This window comes from Phascolarctos cinereus, unplaced genomic scaffold, assembly GCF_003287225.1.
Source record: "Phascolarctos cinereus isolate Bilbo 61053 unplaced genomic scaffold, phaCin_HiC Scaffold_4;HRSCAF=312, whole genome shotgun sequence".
NCBI lineage: Eukaryota > Metazoa > Chordata > Mammalia > Diprotodontia > Phascolarctidae > Phascolarctos > Phascolarctos cinereus.
Window position 1 is genome coordinate 461,560,741 of NW_027555847.1, and position 16,161 is coordinate 461,576,901.

The 16,161-nt window shown below is 36.6% G+C and overlaps 1 protein-coding gene across 1 annotated transcript in view; it reads left to right on the forward strand.

Annotated features, from left to right (window-relative positions):
* Positions 1-16,161, forward strand: part of NCOA2 (nuclear receptor coactivator 2) — a 302,914-nt gene that overhangs the window by 273,766 nt on the left and 12,987 nt on the right. Inside the window, 6 exon segments of the mRNA XM_021002193.2 lie at positions 8,324-8,602; positions 9,366-9,443; positions 10,239-10,375; positions 10,377-10,468; positions 12,783-12,960; positions 13,701-13,899. Coding sequence (XP_020857852.1) covers positions 8,324-8,602; positions 9,366-9,443; positions 10,239-10,375; positions 10,377-10,468; positions 12,783-12,960; positions 13,701-13,899 — 963 coding nt within the window.

Below are 16,161 nucleotides of genomic sequence, written 5' to 3' on the forward strand. Positions count from 1 at the left end.
CTTCATATAAATATTCCCAAGTTCCATTTTCATCATTTATTATAGCACAAAAACATTCCATGACTTTGTTTGGTTAACCTCCAGGCACTCGCTTTTTTCCCTCAGTTTTTCACTATTTAAAAAAAAAGGTTGCTTGCTAGAAGTAAGTGACACATATATATAGACCTTTCCTTCTTTCTTTGATCTCCTTAGTGTGTGTACTTGATCAGAGGGTATGAGCAGTTTACTCTTTTTCTACCATAGATACAGATTGTTTTTCTTAAATGTTAGACCAGTTCACAGCTCTACCAACAGTGTATTAGAGTGCCTGTCTTCCCAGAGCCTCTCCAACATTGACTATTTCCATCAAGTCAGCAGGAACACTAGAACAGTCCTTTTGGAGGTGGAGAAGCATAGAGGATCAAGAATGACCCTAGAAAGTGATGGTACTTTTTATGTATCCTGCCCATTCTTTTGGCCTTATATCATTTTTATGAGTTAGTGGAAGAAAAACCATGTTACTTAAAGGAAAGCAAACTTTCTGTAAACTATACTGTCCTCATAATCAGTAGGTCACATTTAATTATTACCTAGTGCAGTGTTCTTCACATAGCAGGTTCTGAATAAATGGCCAGGTCTTTTGGAGGATATAGAGCACAAAGATAATTCAAGACCTTTCAGGAGTAAAGTTGCTACAAAACTAAAGAGTGTCTAACATTAATGTTTGTTCAGTTGGATTCTTTAAAATTCTCTTTCAGAGTTACCCAAATTGTACCATAAGTCTGTGGAGCTCTATAAATCCTTAAGGAAGGTATGTAAGGATGCAGGGAAAGAGTAGGGGATGACTCTTGAGTAAACCTAAGTACAACATTTTTTTCTTTATCAGAGCTGCAACAGAATTATCAATAAAGAGTGTGAGGGAAGGATTATCTCTCTGTTGGCTTCGAGCATGGGGCCTTTCTGAGGGAGTTATAACCATGAAGTTCAGTCCAAGTCTCAAAAACTCTGGCTCATGCTCCAACCCATTTCTCCTCTGGAAATATCTGCATGTAGCTAGCATATGCTTAAGTCTCCACAAATGTGGATTTAAAGGGCTTTCAATTCCTCCATCACTTAAGTTAGTGATATATATTGGATATGGAACTGCCTTTTTTTCCCTACTCCTCAGGGAAAGAAATGCAAAAAACACTCTTTTATTATTATTTTGCATTTAGTGGAGTAGTTTGGCATTGTGGAATAGACTGCTGGGTTTGGAGTGGAAAAAACCTAAGTTTAGATCCTGCTTGTGTGTAAACTAGGGCAAGTCACTTAAACTCTCTGACCCCTGTAAAACCAGGATAACAAGAGCTCTATAGCTCTGTAATACCTCCTTCACAGATTTGTTATAAAGCCCATTAAATGAGATGGTGTTAGTGAAAACACTCTCACAAGCATTATAGAAAATGTCGGTCATCATTATTATTACTCTGTCCAGGAGTGAATTGGGAAGTGTAGGAAGTATTGTTAGCTCTGCCTCTTGAAAGTGCTACTTAGTTTATTGTGTAAATAAGATGTATTTTAAAAAATCTTAGGTTTACTAAAGAAAAAGCTGGGAAAAAACACACCACCCTTTTCTGTCACCATCACCTTCTCCCCTTCAGCCTATCTGCATGAATCATTTTTATTTTCAGAGATGTTAACTATCACCAAAAAATAGCTCCTGGTGTATAACCCGTTTCTCAGAGTTAGTTAAAAAGTCATATTTCTTCTTCCTGTCATTGGCGTCTGTTAGAGAGTTGATGCAGAGTCACGCAAGACTTGTGAAACTTTTATAAAAAATAGTTTTATCATAACTTCCAGTGCTCAGCAGAAATAAGTAGGAGTTAAGATATGTCAATTCATATTGAGAACATCAGGATAGAAAACAATTACTATTGATTTAAAGTTATAACCTAAAATAAATCAAGAGGGAAAAATAAAAGCTATAGGTTTCTTATATATTTGCTTTGCTTTTAGTTAAAATTTTAAATGATTCACCATATGGAATTGCTTTCTTGAAAGATAGTCATTATTTTTACTTTAGAATATATGATGCTCTGTACTGCTAAATGATATATTGCTGTATCTCATCAGAAATAATGGCGCTTCATCAGGTGCTATTTTAGTTTTCTTTTTCTCACTTATTTGTATTATTTCTCACTTGAGTTCATCAACCCTAGTGTATTCCTTTTGCATTATAAAGTGTATATCAAAACTGTTATTTTGAATTAAATTACAGAAACATGACTAATAATTTTAGAAAATGAGGCTTCCTTTGTCTTTTTCTTTGGGAGAAATTATACACCATAAAATTTACTTAATGGAAATGCCTACTCTTTTCTGTTATTGTTAATATTCTAAGATGATTTCCTAGATAGTGTTAGACCAATAATTAAACAAAAAGACCATTATCATAGAAAAGTTCACCATCTCCACAGGTCTCATAAACACCTAGAGCCCCTTGTGAAGTCTGTATAGCAGTAGAGGCAGGGCTAGGAGACCAAAAACTATAGTAGCAAATCACCTCTGGTAATTCCAAAGCCAGAAAGGTCACCTCATTTCTGGGGTGTTCTTATGGGAGCCTCAAAAGGTAAGAGATATGTGGTCAAGTGAAAACAATCTGCAGCCAACAAGGCATGCCAAAGGATTTCAGGCAGCCTGCAAAAAATGTGGAGGAAAATATCTTCAACAGCCATCCAAAACAGCCTCATGTTGTGCAGGCCTGCTGTGACACCTTAGAATGAGGCCATGATTCCAGTTGAGCCCAAAAGCTCAAGTGCTGTTTCTGAACAAATTAAAACTCTCTGTTGTTTGGAGGTGGGGAGATACCTTCCAGGTGTGGGGAACCTGCGGCCTTTTAACTGAGTCAAATTTTACAAAACAAATGAAGGGGATTTGTTCTGTGAAGTTTGGATTCAGTCAAAGGGCCACACTTGAGGACCTAGAGGGCTACATGTGGCCTTGAGGCTGCAGGTTCCCCACCCCTTCCTTAGGCCAAAAATATTCATATTGCTCATTTGAATGTTAATACCACTATGAGGTCTATGCCCCAAAGAAATCAAGAGAGAGGAAAAAGGTCTATATAAACAAAAATGTTTATTGCATTTATTTTTGTGGTGAGAAAGAACTAAAAACTAGATAAAGATAGTGTCCATTAGTTGGAAGAATGGCAAAACAAATTATGGTATATTAATGTAATGCAGTGCTTTTGTATTGTAAGAAATGATGAAGGGGATGGTTTCAGAGAAGGCTCAGAAGAGTGATATGAACAGGTGCAGAGTGATGTGAGCAGAAATAAGAGATTAATTTATAAAATGACATCATGAAGACAACTTTGAAAGATCCAAGAATTCTGAGCAGTACAGTGACCACCATGGTTGAAACATGTCACCTTCCTAATAGATATTAGTTTTAAGTCTTGGTTTTTTTGTTTGTTTGTTTTGTAGCAATAATTTGTCAGTTCTTAACATTTTTGTTTTCAATCACACTTTCTTTTGCCCTTTACTTAGTATGACTGATCCTGTTTCATTGTGGCTTTAATTATCCTGAAAGGATTGACTTCCACAGAACAAAAATTGCTGTTTGAAGTATACTTTTTAACAGCCACAACTTTTTTTGCACATTTCCTTAAGCAATATCTATTCTGAAAATCCTCAGAACTAAAAACAAAAGAGTAGTGAAACATGTATGTATGCTATGAAATCCAGCTGTCAGATGACAGTTGTCAGTGGAGAAGCTGGTTCAATCTCACTAATCTCATCAAGTACAGGCATGATGAATCAGCCGATGTCATTAGAAGCATAAATGCATGTTACAAAATGAAATAATATTAAAATTATTACTGGTCCCAAGTAATTCACACACTACTCTATTAGATTTTGGTTCCAGCTATATATTATCAGAGAAATGTTTGATCCATTTAAATTTTCCTGTTGTGTTTTTTTTTTGAGTAGTCATGTCTTATTATCTTTTATAATTGCCTAAATCTGTTATTTGGTTAAAAAATACACCAACTCATAGATATGAAAGGTATGATCATTAATATTAAGGTCACAAATCCATCTCTAATTTATTGTTGAATATGATATAAGATGTTGGTCTAAACCTAAGCAGTGCCATAAGCACTGAATATTCAAGTATTAAGCCTTTGAGGAGCACTTTGAATCTATACAGGCATTATAGTTTTTTGCTTTGGTAGATCAGTATCCAAATATCTTGACCATTTTATAGTTATCTGGAATGGGATTTCAGTTTCTATTTGTAGCCTCTTGGATTTTTCTATTATTTTATAAAACTATTTTGTTCTTTCTTGTTTTTGGTGAGGCAGCTGGGGTTAAGTGACTTGTACAGAGTCACACAGCTAGTGAGTGTTACGTGTCTGAGGTCAAATGTGAACTCGGGTCCTCCTGACTCCATGGCCAGTACTCTATCCACTGTGCCACCTAGCTACCCCCAAAATGGTCATTTTTGAGTTTTTTTTGGTAGACTACAACTTTGCTGAAGTTATTGTCTTTTTGAAGTAAATTTGAAGTAAACCATTGAGTCATAAACAAATATGAATAGTTTTTTCTCCCCATTCCATCCTGTCTGTCCAACAGATAGCCTCCTCTGTCATCCCCAGTCTTTCACTTATTATTTTCAGTTTCTCCTTTTCTCTGGCACATTCCCTACTACCTATAAACAGTAAGGCTGCCTTCTCTCAGACTTAAAAAACCCATCACTTGATCCTTCCATCCCTGTTAACTGTCTTGTATCTCTTCTGCCCTTTGCAGCTAAACTCCTTGTTGACCTGTAACTGCCTTTCACATATCTCACACTAGATGTCCAGTAGACATCTTAAGCTCAATATATTGTCTAAAATTGAACTCTTATCTTTCTCCTTAAACCCTCTCTGCCTCCTACTTTCCCTGTTACTGAAGAGGATGACACCATCCTCCTAAACCCTCAGGCTCACAACCTAGGTGTCATCCCCAACTCGTCACAATCTCCTACCCCTCATATCCAGTCTATTGCTAGGGCCTGTCAATTTCACATTTGAAACATTTCTCTAATACCCACCCTTCTTTCCTCTGACCCTGCCAGTACTCTAGTACAGGCCCTTACCATCCCATATGCTTGGAGTATTACAGTAGCCTGCTGATGGATCTGCCTGCCTCAAGTCTCTCCCCACTCCAATCCATCCTGCATTCAGCCGCCAAAATGATTATTCCAAAAGTGCAGGTCCTATCATGTTATCCCATCATCTCACTCAAGAAAACTCTAGTGGACCTAGCCCCCTCTTACTTTTCTAGTCTTCTTACAACTTAGTACCTTTCACACACTCTGTGATCCAGTGACACGGACCTCTTTGCTGTTCCACAAACAAGACATTCCACCTTCTAGCCCCCAGGCATTTTCTCTGGCTGTCCCTCATGCCTGGAATTCTTCCTTAACTTTAATATTTCTTCTTGTGCTTATATTGAGTTTATTTTTTAGCTTTTGGATTTCTTAAAAGACATGTTCAGTTTATGAACACTAAAAGTATTCAGATTAATTGACACAAAAGTATTATTATGTTACTTAGAAATAAAAATTTTCATCGTACTATCTTTCTTTGCCTTACGGAATTTTTAAAAAATGAACTGTCAGTTGACACAGTTTAGTCTTTTGAGATATGCTTAGATTTAGGTCCTTCTAATGCTAGTTCTCCTTTTCTACTTTTTATTATTCCTATTTTCAGGGTTTTAATTTACCCCTGAAGACTACTTTAGCTGCATCCCAGAAAAACTAACAAACGAAAACAAGTTTAAGAGTTAACAGAAGATGGGGGATTTTACTGGACTACTTAAATTGAAAAGAAAAAAAGAGAAGAATTAGATAGCTAGAAAAAAAGAAGGAATAAAAAAGATTAATAAGTTAAGCAAACCTTCGAAACTGGGGAAAGTATTGACAAATGAGCAGGGAGAGGTAGTATGAGGATGAAGGCAAGAGAGCCTGTGTGAATAGTGTTGCCTTAAAGTAGATTAAGCAAAATAACTAGACATATTACTGTGTTTATGGAGGAAGAAGGGGAAAATTTAATTTTAAGAAATAAAACAATATTAGAGACAAATGAAGGAAAGTGGGAACTTAACTCTAATAACTTTAAATGGCAATAGATTAAACAATCCAACAGAATAAAACAAATCAACAGATTGAATAAGAAATTAAAACCTCATAATTGGTTGTTTATGAGAACTATACCTAAAAAGCAAAGTCATAGAGAAAATAAAATGAAGGACTAGTACAAAATTTACCATGCACCCAAACAAGCAGGAATTACAATCATGCTATCGTGCAAAGCAAAAACAAAAATACATTACACAAAAAGAGGTAAACAGGGAAACTATAATATTATGCTGAAAAGAACCATAAATGATAAACTTATATCACTATTAAATGTATGTGCTCCAGATGACTTAGGGAAAATTTGCTCAATTACACGAGGATATAGTTAGGGATATTTTCCTCCCCTTTTCTTGGTTCTTGCCTGAGTCTATGATCATAATCAGTGTAAGGGATTTCTAATGTAAAAACTAGATGGTACAAATTGGCAAATTGTTTTTGTCTATCATAGGCAGGAATTGGAATCATGTTTTCCTGATTCCAACGCCCTTTCTTCACTAGGCCATATACTACTTTTTCATCATCCTGCATAGCATCCAACATATGAGATGTAATCTAAATCAAAACCTTTGAGACATCTTATTTTTTTTTTAAGCTTAATTTTTTGTCTCCTGGTTTCACTTATCATGAGAACATCAATATTGCTACTACTCATTCTTTGGGTATTGGTCAGTTCGTTGGTGATTGAATAGAACTCTCAAAATTACCATACCTTTAGTTAAGTTAATGTTTACAGATAATTTAAAAACTGTGATTCTGTGCTTTCCCTGTATCCTTTTCTATACCCTCTACCATCCTTACGCAGAAGCAGAAGAAAGACACACAGTCGAGGTTCATTTTGTATTTTCTTTGTTTCTTGAGTTGTCATTGCAAAGAATTCTTCACCTTATGGCCATCTTATTAGTGAGAAGCCTTCTTTTCTTAATCAGGTTAATCTGAGACAACAAACTCAGTCTCTCAAAACCAAAGCTTTTCTAAAATAGTATAATCTGCCACAGTTTATGCTTCTCCTCTAGAAAAACCTTTAAGAATCAAAAGTCATCTCCATGCCATGATAAGGCTACAATATGAGCTATCAAAATAAATTAGATGATTTTTTTAATGTGACAGTAGTTGTCATTATCATTAAAATGTTAAGAAATACTATGCCATTAATTTCATACAGCCCAAAAGAAAACTGGCTTCCGTTCACAAATATTACCTGCCTCTGGAAATTTTGACTTGAGGCATAAATCATATATACTGACTGGAATGAAGCTAAAGAAGATATGTAGAGGTCTGTTTGTGTCAATTTCAAATAAAGTTAACCACATCAAGTAAAGAAAGTATACAATCTGCCTACAAAGACAAGCTTTGCCAAAGAGTTATGCTTTGTTAAATCATATGTCCTAGTTTTTGGTTCAAAAAATGCTAGACTCTGAGCATTGGGGTTACGTATTATGTTCCCATAATAGAAAGTAATAGTAGGATAGATACCACCTCTCTTCTTTCTGTATGGCAAGGACAGATAGGTAGTCAAGTCAGACAGAGATAATTTTTATTGGCTTTCCAGCAGCTATGACTAGAGCCCTGGGAGAAATTGCAAAATATGCCAAATGTGTCTCTTGAACTTAACTCCCCTACCCTCTAGAAGCCCATTATTCAACTCTAGCTATCCAGAATTCCTCACCTTGTAAAACTAAATTTTGTTCTAGTCCTCCCATTAAACTTCTCCCAAGGAATAAGTTCATCTTAAAAGAAGTAATTTTAATCTAAATATATCCTTAATTTATGAAATTGGGAAGGAAAGATTTTTCAGCAAAACAAAAATTAAGAGATTAAACTTGAAATACCACCCTGGAGCCAATATTGTATAAATATGCTTCAGCACTGCAAGGATCCACTATTTACCACCTAACTGCATGAATTTCTGTGGCTAAAATAATTAATTGCCAGCCTTGTGAACAACCTTTTTTTCAAGGCCTTCGATTCATATTCTTTCAAGTTGGTAAGACCTGCCTGAACTTGCTTTCTACTTGGCATTGCCTTCAAGAACACAAGTCATTTCTATGTACAAATGGGGTTTTGAAGATTGTGTAAATATCTCAGAGTCATTAGTGTCAAAAGGAAATGTGCTTAAGTTATTTGGCTATTGTTTTCAGATGCTTTTTTAAAAAATATTATTATTTGGATTTCTTCATAGAGCCAAGCTGTTGATCCAGAGCCATTCTCAAGTCAAGAATCCAGCCTCATCATTGAGCAGAAACCCCCAGTTTTTCCTCAGCAATATGCATCTCAGGCTCAAATGGCACCGGGTAGCTATACACCCATGCAAGATCCCAACTTTCATACACTTGGACAGCGGCCAAGTTATGCCACACTACGTATGCAACCTAGACCGGGCCTTAGGCCAACTGGCATAGTACAAAACCAGCCCAATCAGCTGAGACTTCAACTCCAACATAGGCTCCAAGCACAGCAGGTATGTTATTTTAGTTTGCATATATGTGATACATCTGGACTTGAGTTGGCTGGTATTGAAGGGCCTCAATATCAGTTGACTTATTCTGAAAAAGTGAAAACTACTGCAGTGGGCCCTAGCAGTTCCCCATCTTCTACCCACTTTGCTTTTTTCTCTTCTCTCTCTTCCATCTTTTCCTTTCTGGCTTAGTCCCAGTTCATGGCATAGTTTGAGGCTCAGGAGAAGGTGTTCCTCTTAAAAAAAAAAAGTCCCACTTCAGGATTCATGTGGCAATTGTTTGCTGATAAGTAACAGGATGTACCACGTGATAAAGCAAATGTATATGTAACATGACAAGATATTTAGTGCAGGAGAATGTTTCTTTTTACTATATATCACTTACTACTTAGTGTCGAAATAGTAGCGCTGAGCATTTCTGTAGCAGAGGAAAATCCAAGTCTCATTTTCAGTATATTTGTTAGACCTTATCTTCTACCCTTGGCCACATTTTCTAATCATCTTCTTCCCCTCCCACTTGAATACTTCGAATTATTGAATATTTCTGATCATCAGATACTCCAAAATACCTTCTGAATTGTAAGCAGTGTGAAAACTCAAGGATTAAGAATCCTAAGAGAGAGATTCAGCTGCCAATAATACGATTTTAATTCTAGACCCTATCTTTAAAGCTTGCACCCTGCCTGCAGCTTGTAAATTTTTTAACAAGGCTGAAATAAAATGTATTCTTTCCAACTTTTTATGTTTGGTATATGTGTGCATTTAGAATCGACAGCCACTTATGAATCAAATCAGCAATGTCTCCAATATGAACCTGACCCTGAGGCCTGGAGTACCAACACAGGTGAGGGAGCGGAAGCTACAAAATTCTTCTGTTTAATACTTACCTATTTTGTCCCTAACTATGTTGATCAATTCTTCCTCTTTGATATCCTGGGCATGAGTAACCTGTTAAGTCATGGGATATGAAAATTGACCACACTAGATGTATAATATCATCTGGTTATCCTCCCATCACTTGCTCTCCCATTCTCCTAATTGCTACAGAATTTATCTTCTCCAATATAAACAAAATCCCTAATACCATAGTTAGGACCCGTTTAGCTGCCTACACCTATTCCTTACGCCTCGTCCCTCCTCTGGCTATCACCATTTGTTCTATTCCCTTTCTATTCCATTCTAATTCCTTTCCTTATGTTTGTCCCTCCTATCATCTCTCTTCTCACCGCCTCCTCCCTCTGTCTCACCTCTGCTTTAGGGACCTGTCTGGGAGAACACAGTAGTATGAAAGGCCTGATTGTTCACTTTTTTGAGACTTCATAATATTTATAGTGAGGCACTAACCTGCTATCATCAGGATTCATCAGAGAAATTTTTATGATCCACGAGACCATGTTATGTTTGACGTTCACGTAGTACTTCTGGTAACTGTTCTGTTCCATAGCAGGGCATATTATATAAGACTTCATTGTAATCGTTATTTGTGTAGAATGCTGGCTTTCTTCACCACTTCTGTGATTTGACTTGAGACAGTTTAGAGGACCTGCTTCCCATCTAGTGTCACATCTCGTGTTTGGTATATATGGATTTTTACATTTTTGTGCCTGTCCCCAATCTTTACCACCTCCCTTTGTTTTAGGGACCTATTAATGCACAGATGCTGGCCCAAAGACAGAGAGAGATCCTGAACCAACATCTACGGCAAAGACAAATGCATCAGCAGCAGCAAGTTCAGCAACGCACTCTGATGGTGCGAGGACAAGGGTTGAATATGACATATGGTAGCCTCTGGTGGCATACCAGCAACTATGAGCAACCCCAGGATTCCCCAGACAAATGCCCAGCAGTTTCCATTTCCTCCAAACTACGGTACTGGACTTACATCCCCACCACCTTTCACCAGTCCTTTCTCCCCAGTGTCCCCCAGTCCTGGGTCACAGCTCCTCTCTCACAGCTCCTTGCATGGCTCCCAGATGAATCTGGCTAACCAGGGAATGATGGGAAACATGGGAGGACAGTTTGGGCCTGTCATGAGTCCCCAAATGCAGCACAATACCTTCCAGTTTCCCAGCTCAGGTACCACCTTTTCTCTGAGTGCAGGTCTTACTTTAAGAATGACCGAAGTAAGTGTGTGTGTGTGTGTGTGTGTGTGTGAGAGAGAGAGAGAGAGAGAGAGAGAGAGAGAGAGAGAGAGTGAGTGGGGGGCGTGTGTGTTATGAGAGGGTGTGTGTATGTGTGTGATATATTTGTAATTTATATGTCTGGCTGTGTCTTTACACAGATATCTATGTATTTTTTTTAAGTCTCTGGGTCTGACTCAAACAAATCAATATATTTCTATAATTATGTGCAGTAGAGAAAGAAACTAACTTCTCATAAATAAGGTATGAAGGGTATGTTTAATTCTTTTGTAAACAAGTTATTGGGTGCTACCATATATAAACACTACAGAAAGCCTTAATATTGATTTGTTTTTGAACATCATTCTCAAGAGATTAGTTATCAGATATGTAATGTTATGAATATTAATACTTTGTATGCATATATCAATGTTAAATTAACATTTTAATTATTGACAGAATTATTGCATTGACTTTTATTTTTCTAATGATCTTCTTTTTCCTAGAGTTTGCCAGAACTATCTGTAACCTTTCTTTGTGTTTACAAAGTTTAAGATTCCTGCTTCATTATAGGGAAAAAAAGACATTTTTAAGCCTCTTTTTATTGCATAATTTTGATCTCATTTTGTAACCGATTTAGTTACTAATTTTAAATGCATGTTATACTAATGTGCTGGGCATGAATTTGATTAACCTAATATTCAGACTTTTCCTATTTCCCTTTTTATATGCTATCCTTGGCACAATGTTTTGAGAACCCCAACTTCCTTCTTTGTATGATGTTTTGTAAAGTCTAATCAGAGTTTTAGCTCTGCTTTCATTTAAGTAGACTCAAAAGAAGAACACATTTTCCAAAATTTAGGTGTGTTTTTTTTCCTCAGGCTTTACCCAAGTTCCAAAACAAGCCATTATAATAAAGATAAAAGAAGTTAGTCATGAATAGCTATTTTTAAATAGTCATATACACTGTGTATACATGTGTGTATATGTGTATGTGTGTCTGTGCATGTATGTATACATATATATGCCTACACACACTGAAGTTTTTAGTACAGTTTAATGATAAGTGTGTCTCTTCAACTACATATATAATCAACTCATTTAATTCAGTGGTGGCTTTTCACTTGTGTGACTAGAAAACCCCATTGCTAGGCATATAACTAAGTTTAAAAATTTTAAAAAAATGTTTTCCCCCTCAGTTCAATTGTAGCTATGTATCGAAAATTTAGTGATAATAGTAGTAGATAGAGGTAGTATGAGATAGTGCCATAGATTTCTACCCTCAAATGTTGCCTTTGACATTTGGTAACTGTGTGACCCTGAGTCAGTCACTTAACCTGTATACCCTAGGAACCACCCAAGAACCATAAGCAGGTTGAGATCTGCATTGGTGGAAGAACATTCTGCAAGTGCAGTTTCCCAAGCTGATAAAATCACAAATCCTTCTCATAATCGGGTAGTAATAGTTAGTAACTTAAATTTACACGGTGCTTTGCAGTTAATAAAGAAGAGTAAACTTTTCAGGTCATGGAGAAGAATGTACATATAGAGCTCATTCTTTAATGTATGTACATGTTTCTTGGGCTAACTTTAAGCAGTAATTTTTTTTTCTCCACAGTTGCAAATGAATAGGTAGTAGGGACCTAAGATTTGAGTATTAATTAATTTAACACAAACCAGCCTGAATGTGTCTGAATAGATATTAAGAGAATATCATTTTAGGCTCTAGCATCCACCGAAGTTAACTAAAGTCTTAAGACAAAGGTTAGACATAGAAAATGGCAAGGAAGTATTTTGTTTTCTTTTGTGTAAGTCTGGCCTTGGTAGTTAATGTAATAACTTAGTACTGCTGCTTTAACATCTACAAAATAGAAATGTCAAAGAGTTGGGTTTTTTTCTTAGTTTTTCGGTGTCATTCTTCAGTCTTTTATTAAGGTTGTATAATTAGCCACAGTATTGTCAGACACTGAAAATAATTATGTATAAGCATTTAATTGGAAATGTTCTTTTTTTTTCCCCACCCAACATAAGATTACTATCTACTTGCTTTCTTTTCATTTTAGGAATAAGTCAGCAGCCTGATCCAGGCTTCACTGGGGCAACAACTCCCCAGAGTCCCTTGATGTCCCCTAGAATGGCACATACTCAGAGTCCCATGATCCAGCAGTCTCAGGCCAACCCTGCCTATCAATCCTCTTCGGAGATGAATGGGTGGGCACAGGGAAACATGGGTGGAAACAGGTAAAAGGACGTAGTTGATGTCTTGTCTCTGTGTCCGTCATACAATATAAACAGTGTACAGAAGATAGTTGGTCACAAGATAGCTAGTTTTGTTTATTGTTATTTTTAGTTATGTTTTAGTAACAGTTTGCCTGCTGTAACTTTCTCTTCACTTCATTTCATGCTGCTTTCTCTAGAGCAAAGAGAACTTTACACAGACCTGAACTTAGCCAAAATAAGATTAGTATATTACAGCCTTATTCACTGTTAATTTATTCACTATTTTGTATGAAGTGAACTTGAGAATACCAGAAGCTGTAAAATGGCATTTATTTTCCCATCTGTTTGTAATTGAGGCACCTGTAAAAAAAGAGGACCTAGACATTGTCAGTCATTTTATGTGTTTTTTAAAAAAGCACTCTAATGCAGATACAAAAATAGTTAAAACGTATATATTCAGAGTAAATGCCACCCTGTGGCCACCCCTAAGACCCAGGGAAGGGCTGTGAAGAAGAACACTTATGACTCGATCTTCTAAAGTGCCCTCATAGCACCTTACATGTTCCTCTGCCCAACTTCTACTCTCTGTTACCCCCTCCCCTCCCCCCTGAAATAAGTCAGTGAGTCACTTTTTTCTGCAAAACTGATAAATGCCTTAAAAAAGTGTATTTAGAAAGTCTTGTAACCAAATTTGTTAGAGCTTTCATTTTTATGTGTGTATGTATGTGTATATATAATCTCAGTCTTTCTCATGTTTTCAGCATGTTTTCACAACAGTCACCACCACACTTTGGACAACAAGCAAACACCAGCATGTACAATAACAATATGAACATCAGTGTCTCCATGGCGACCAATACAAGTGGTATGAACAACATGAACCAGATGACAGGACAGATCAGCATGACCTCAGTGACCTCTGTGCCTACGTCGGGGTTGTCCTCCATGGGTCCTGAGCAGGTGAGTACTGAAGGAGAAATAGCATCAGTGGCAGCAGAGTCTCACTCTGTTAGCTTTGTCTGGTTCTCTGATAAGCACATCTTATAGACAGACAGTGTCTGCTGTTAACTCCCAGGTTTATTTGAAGAGTATGTGTTTTAACCCTTCAGTGAGGCTAACAGAAATGCTTGTTAATAATTAAATGAGGGGCAGCTAGATGGCGCAGTGGATAGAGAACTGGCCCTGAAGTCAGGAGGACCTGAGTTCAAATCCGGCCTCAGACCAAACACTTGACACTAGCTGTGTGACCCTGGGCAAGTCACTTCATCCCGATTGCCTTAAAAAAAAATTAAATGAATATATACGAATCTTCAGTGTCTGCTGAAGAATCTTTGAAAAATCATTCTTCATTTTCTTCTTGTTACTTTTATTATTGTTTTAGGAAATCCCCTGAAAGAGTGCCTTCAGTTAAGAAAGTGAATCTTTGTGATCTACTTTACATTTTTAAAATTAATTTAGTCATATATTTTTTGCAAACATTTATTGTCTTTTTCTCCATTGTTCCCTTCTCTCTGCCTTCAGCTTCCATTGAACACATTTTTTAAAAAAAAGAAAAACAAAACTCTCATAACAAATACCCATATTGGCCATATCCCTGCCTGTGTGTCTCATTCTTCATTTTAAGTCCATTACTTTCTCTGAACAGGAGGTGGGTGACATGATTAATCTTCAGCCTTTTCTGGACTTGTGGTTCATCACTGCATTAATCTAAAGTTCTAAAGTCTTTCAAAGTTGTTTTTCTCTACAATGTTAGTGTTATTATATAAATTGTTTTCTAGTTTTGCTCACTTCACTCTATATTAGTTCAATGATAGAAATAGTGGTACAGATAATACAAAAACATTTCCATTTGACTTTGAAGTAACTAATAGGTTTTTTCATTTCAGCAAATGTCTACTTATAATTATGTTTTCCTTAATTTAACATTTAGTTTATTTTGTCTTGCCTGAACACAAATTATTGATATATTGGCTTGGAAGCATTGTGGAGAGCAAGGAAAACAGTTGCAGTTAGAATCTACTGCAGACCACTCACAATTTTATAACCATCATAATTAAAAAACCAAACAAACTTGCACTCCATTCATTCAACAGTTACTGAGTGCCTGCTATGTGCAGAGCACTTTGTTAAACCCTGGTAGAGATATAAAATTTAAATGAGGCAATCCCTGCCTTCATGGAACTTGTCTAATTGTTGAGTATATTATAATTTACATGGTAAGTGTATTAGAGAGTTGCACACTTGTGCTGTGGGGAGGTCATTATTGACCTTGGGGGAGCAGGGAAGACTTACTTGAGGAAAACAGTTTTAAAGGTTTGGGTTGGAATTCAAAAAGCAAAGAGGGAGCTAGTGCTCTGCTTCTAGAAAATATTTTCCTAAAAAGCATGAAATGCTTTATATTATGTCACTTACTTTCACACTGTTCACATGATAAGGATTCTGATGCTCATTGTGTTTTCTTTTTTTGGTAAGGCAATTGGGGTTAAGTGACTTGCCCAGGGTCACATAGCTAGTAAGTATCAAGTGTCTGAGTCTGGATTTGAACTCAGGTCCTCTTGACTTCAAGGCTAGAACTCTATCCACTGTGCCACCTAGCTGCCCCAAGGATTCTGATTCTCATTTTTGTACGTGGAGAAATTGAGTCATGAAGTCATGAGCAATGTTGCAATGCATGTGTCCCCCAGTCTATCATGCCCTGCTAGAAACTCCTAGAGAACAAGGAATATGTTTGCCTAACATAGTGCTATGTACATGTACTTAATAAATGTTTGTTGAATAAAAAACTTATTTAGATAAGTGATTTAAACTGATGTAACTTGAAAAAATGTGAATTTCTAGAAAACAGGCCTCTGGGGAAACACTCCCTTGAATAGACCAGCATACAAGTAGTTGAAAAAAGGAATTTAAAGGAGTATCAGTGGTTCATATCAGTTTCGAATCCTCCGTAGTTTAAATGCCACACACAATCAAAAGTTAGTGTGAATGCCCTACAAGTTACCAAATTCTGGGTATTCATTAGCATTTAGACGATTTTTACATGTGCTGATGAACAAATCATTCTGTCAGAATAGACTTAGGAAAAATTTAGTTGTGTGGTTGTTTTTTTTTTTACACTTAACTTGCACTTGCTAATGAATAATTTCCAGAAGTGTTGTGGATAACCAGGCCCAACAGGCGACTGGAGGGTCTCAGACATGAGTCACCAGTCTAGTTAGAGTGAGC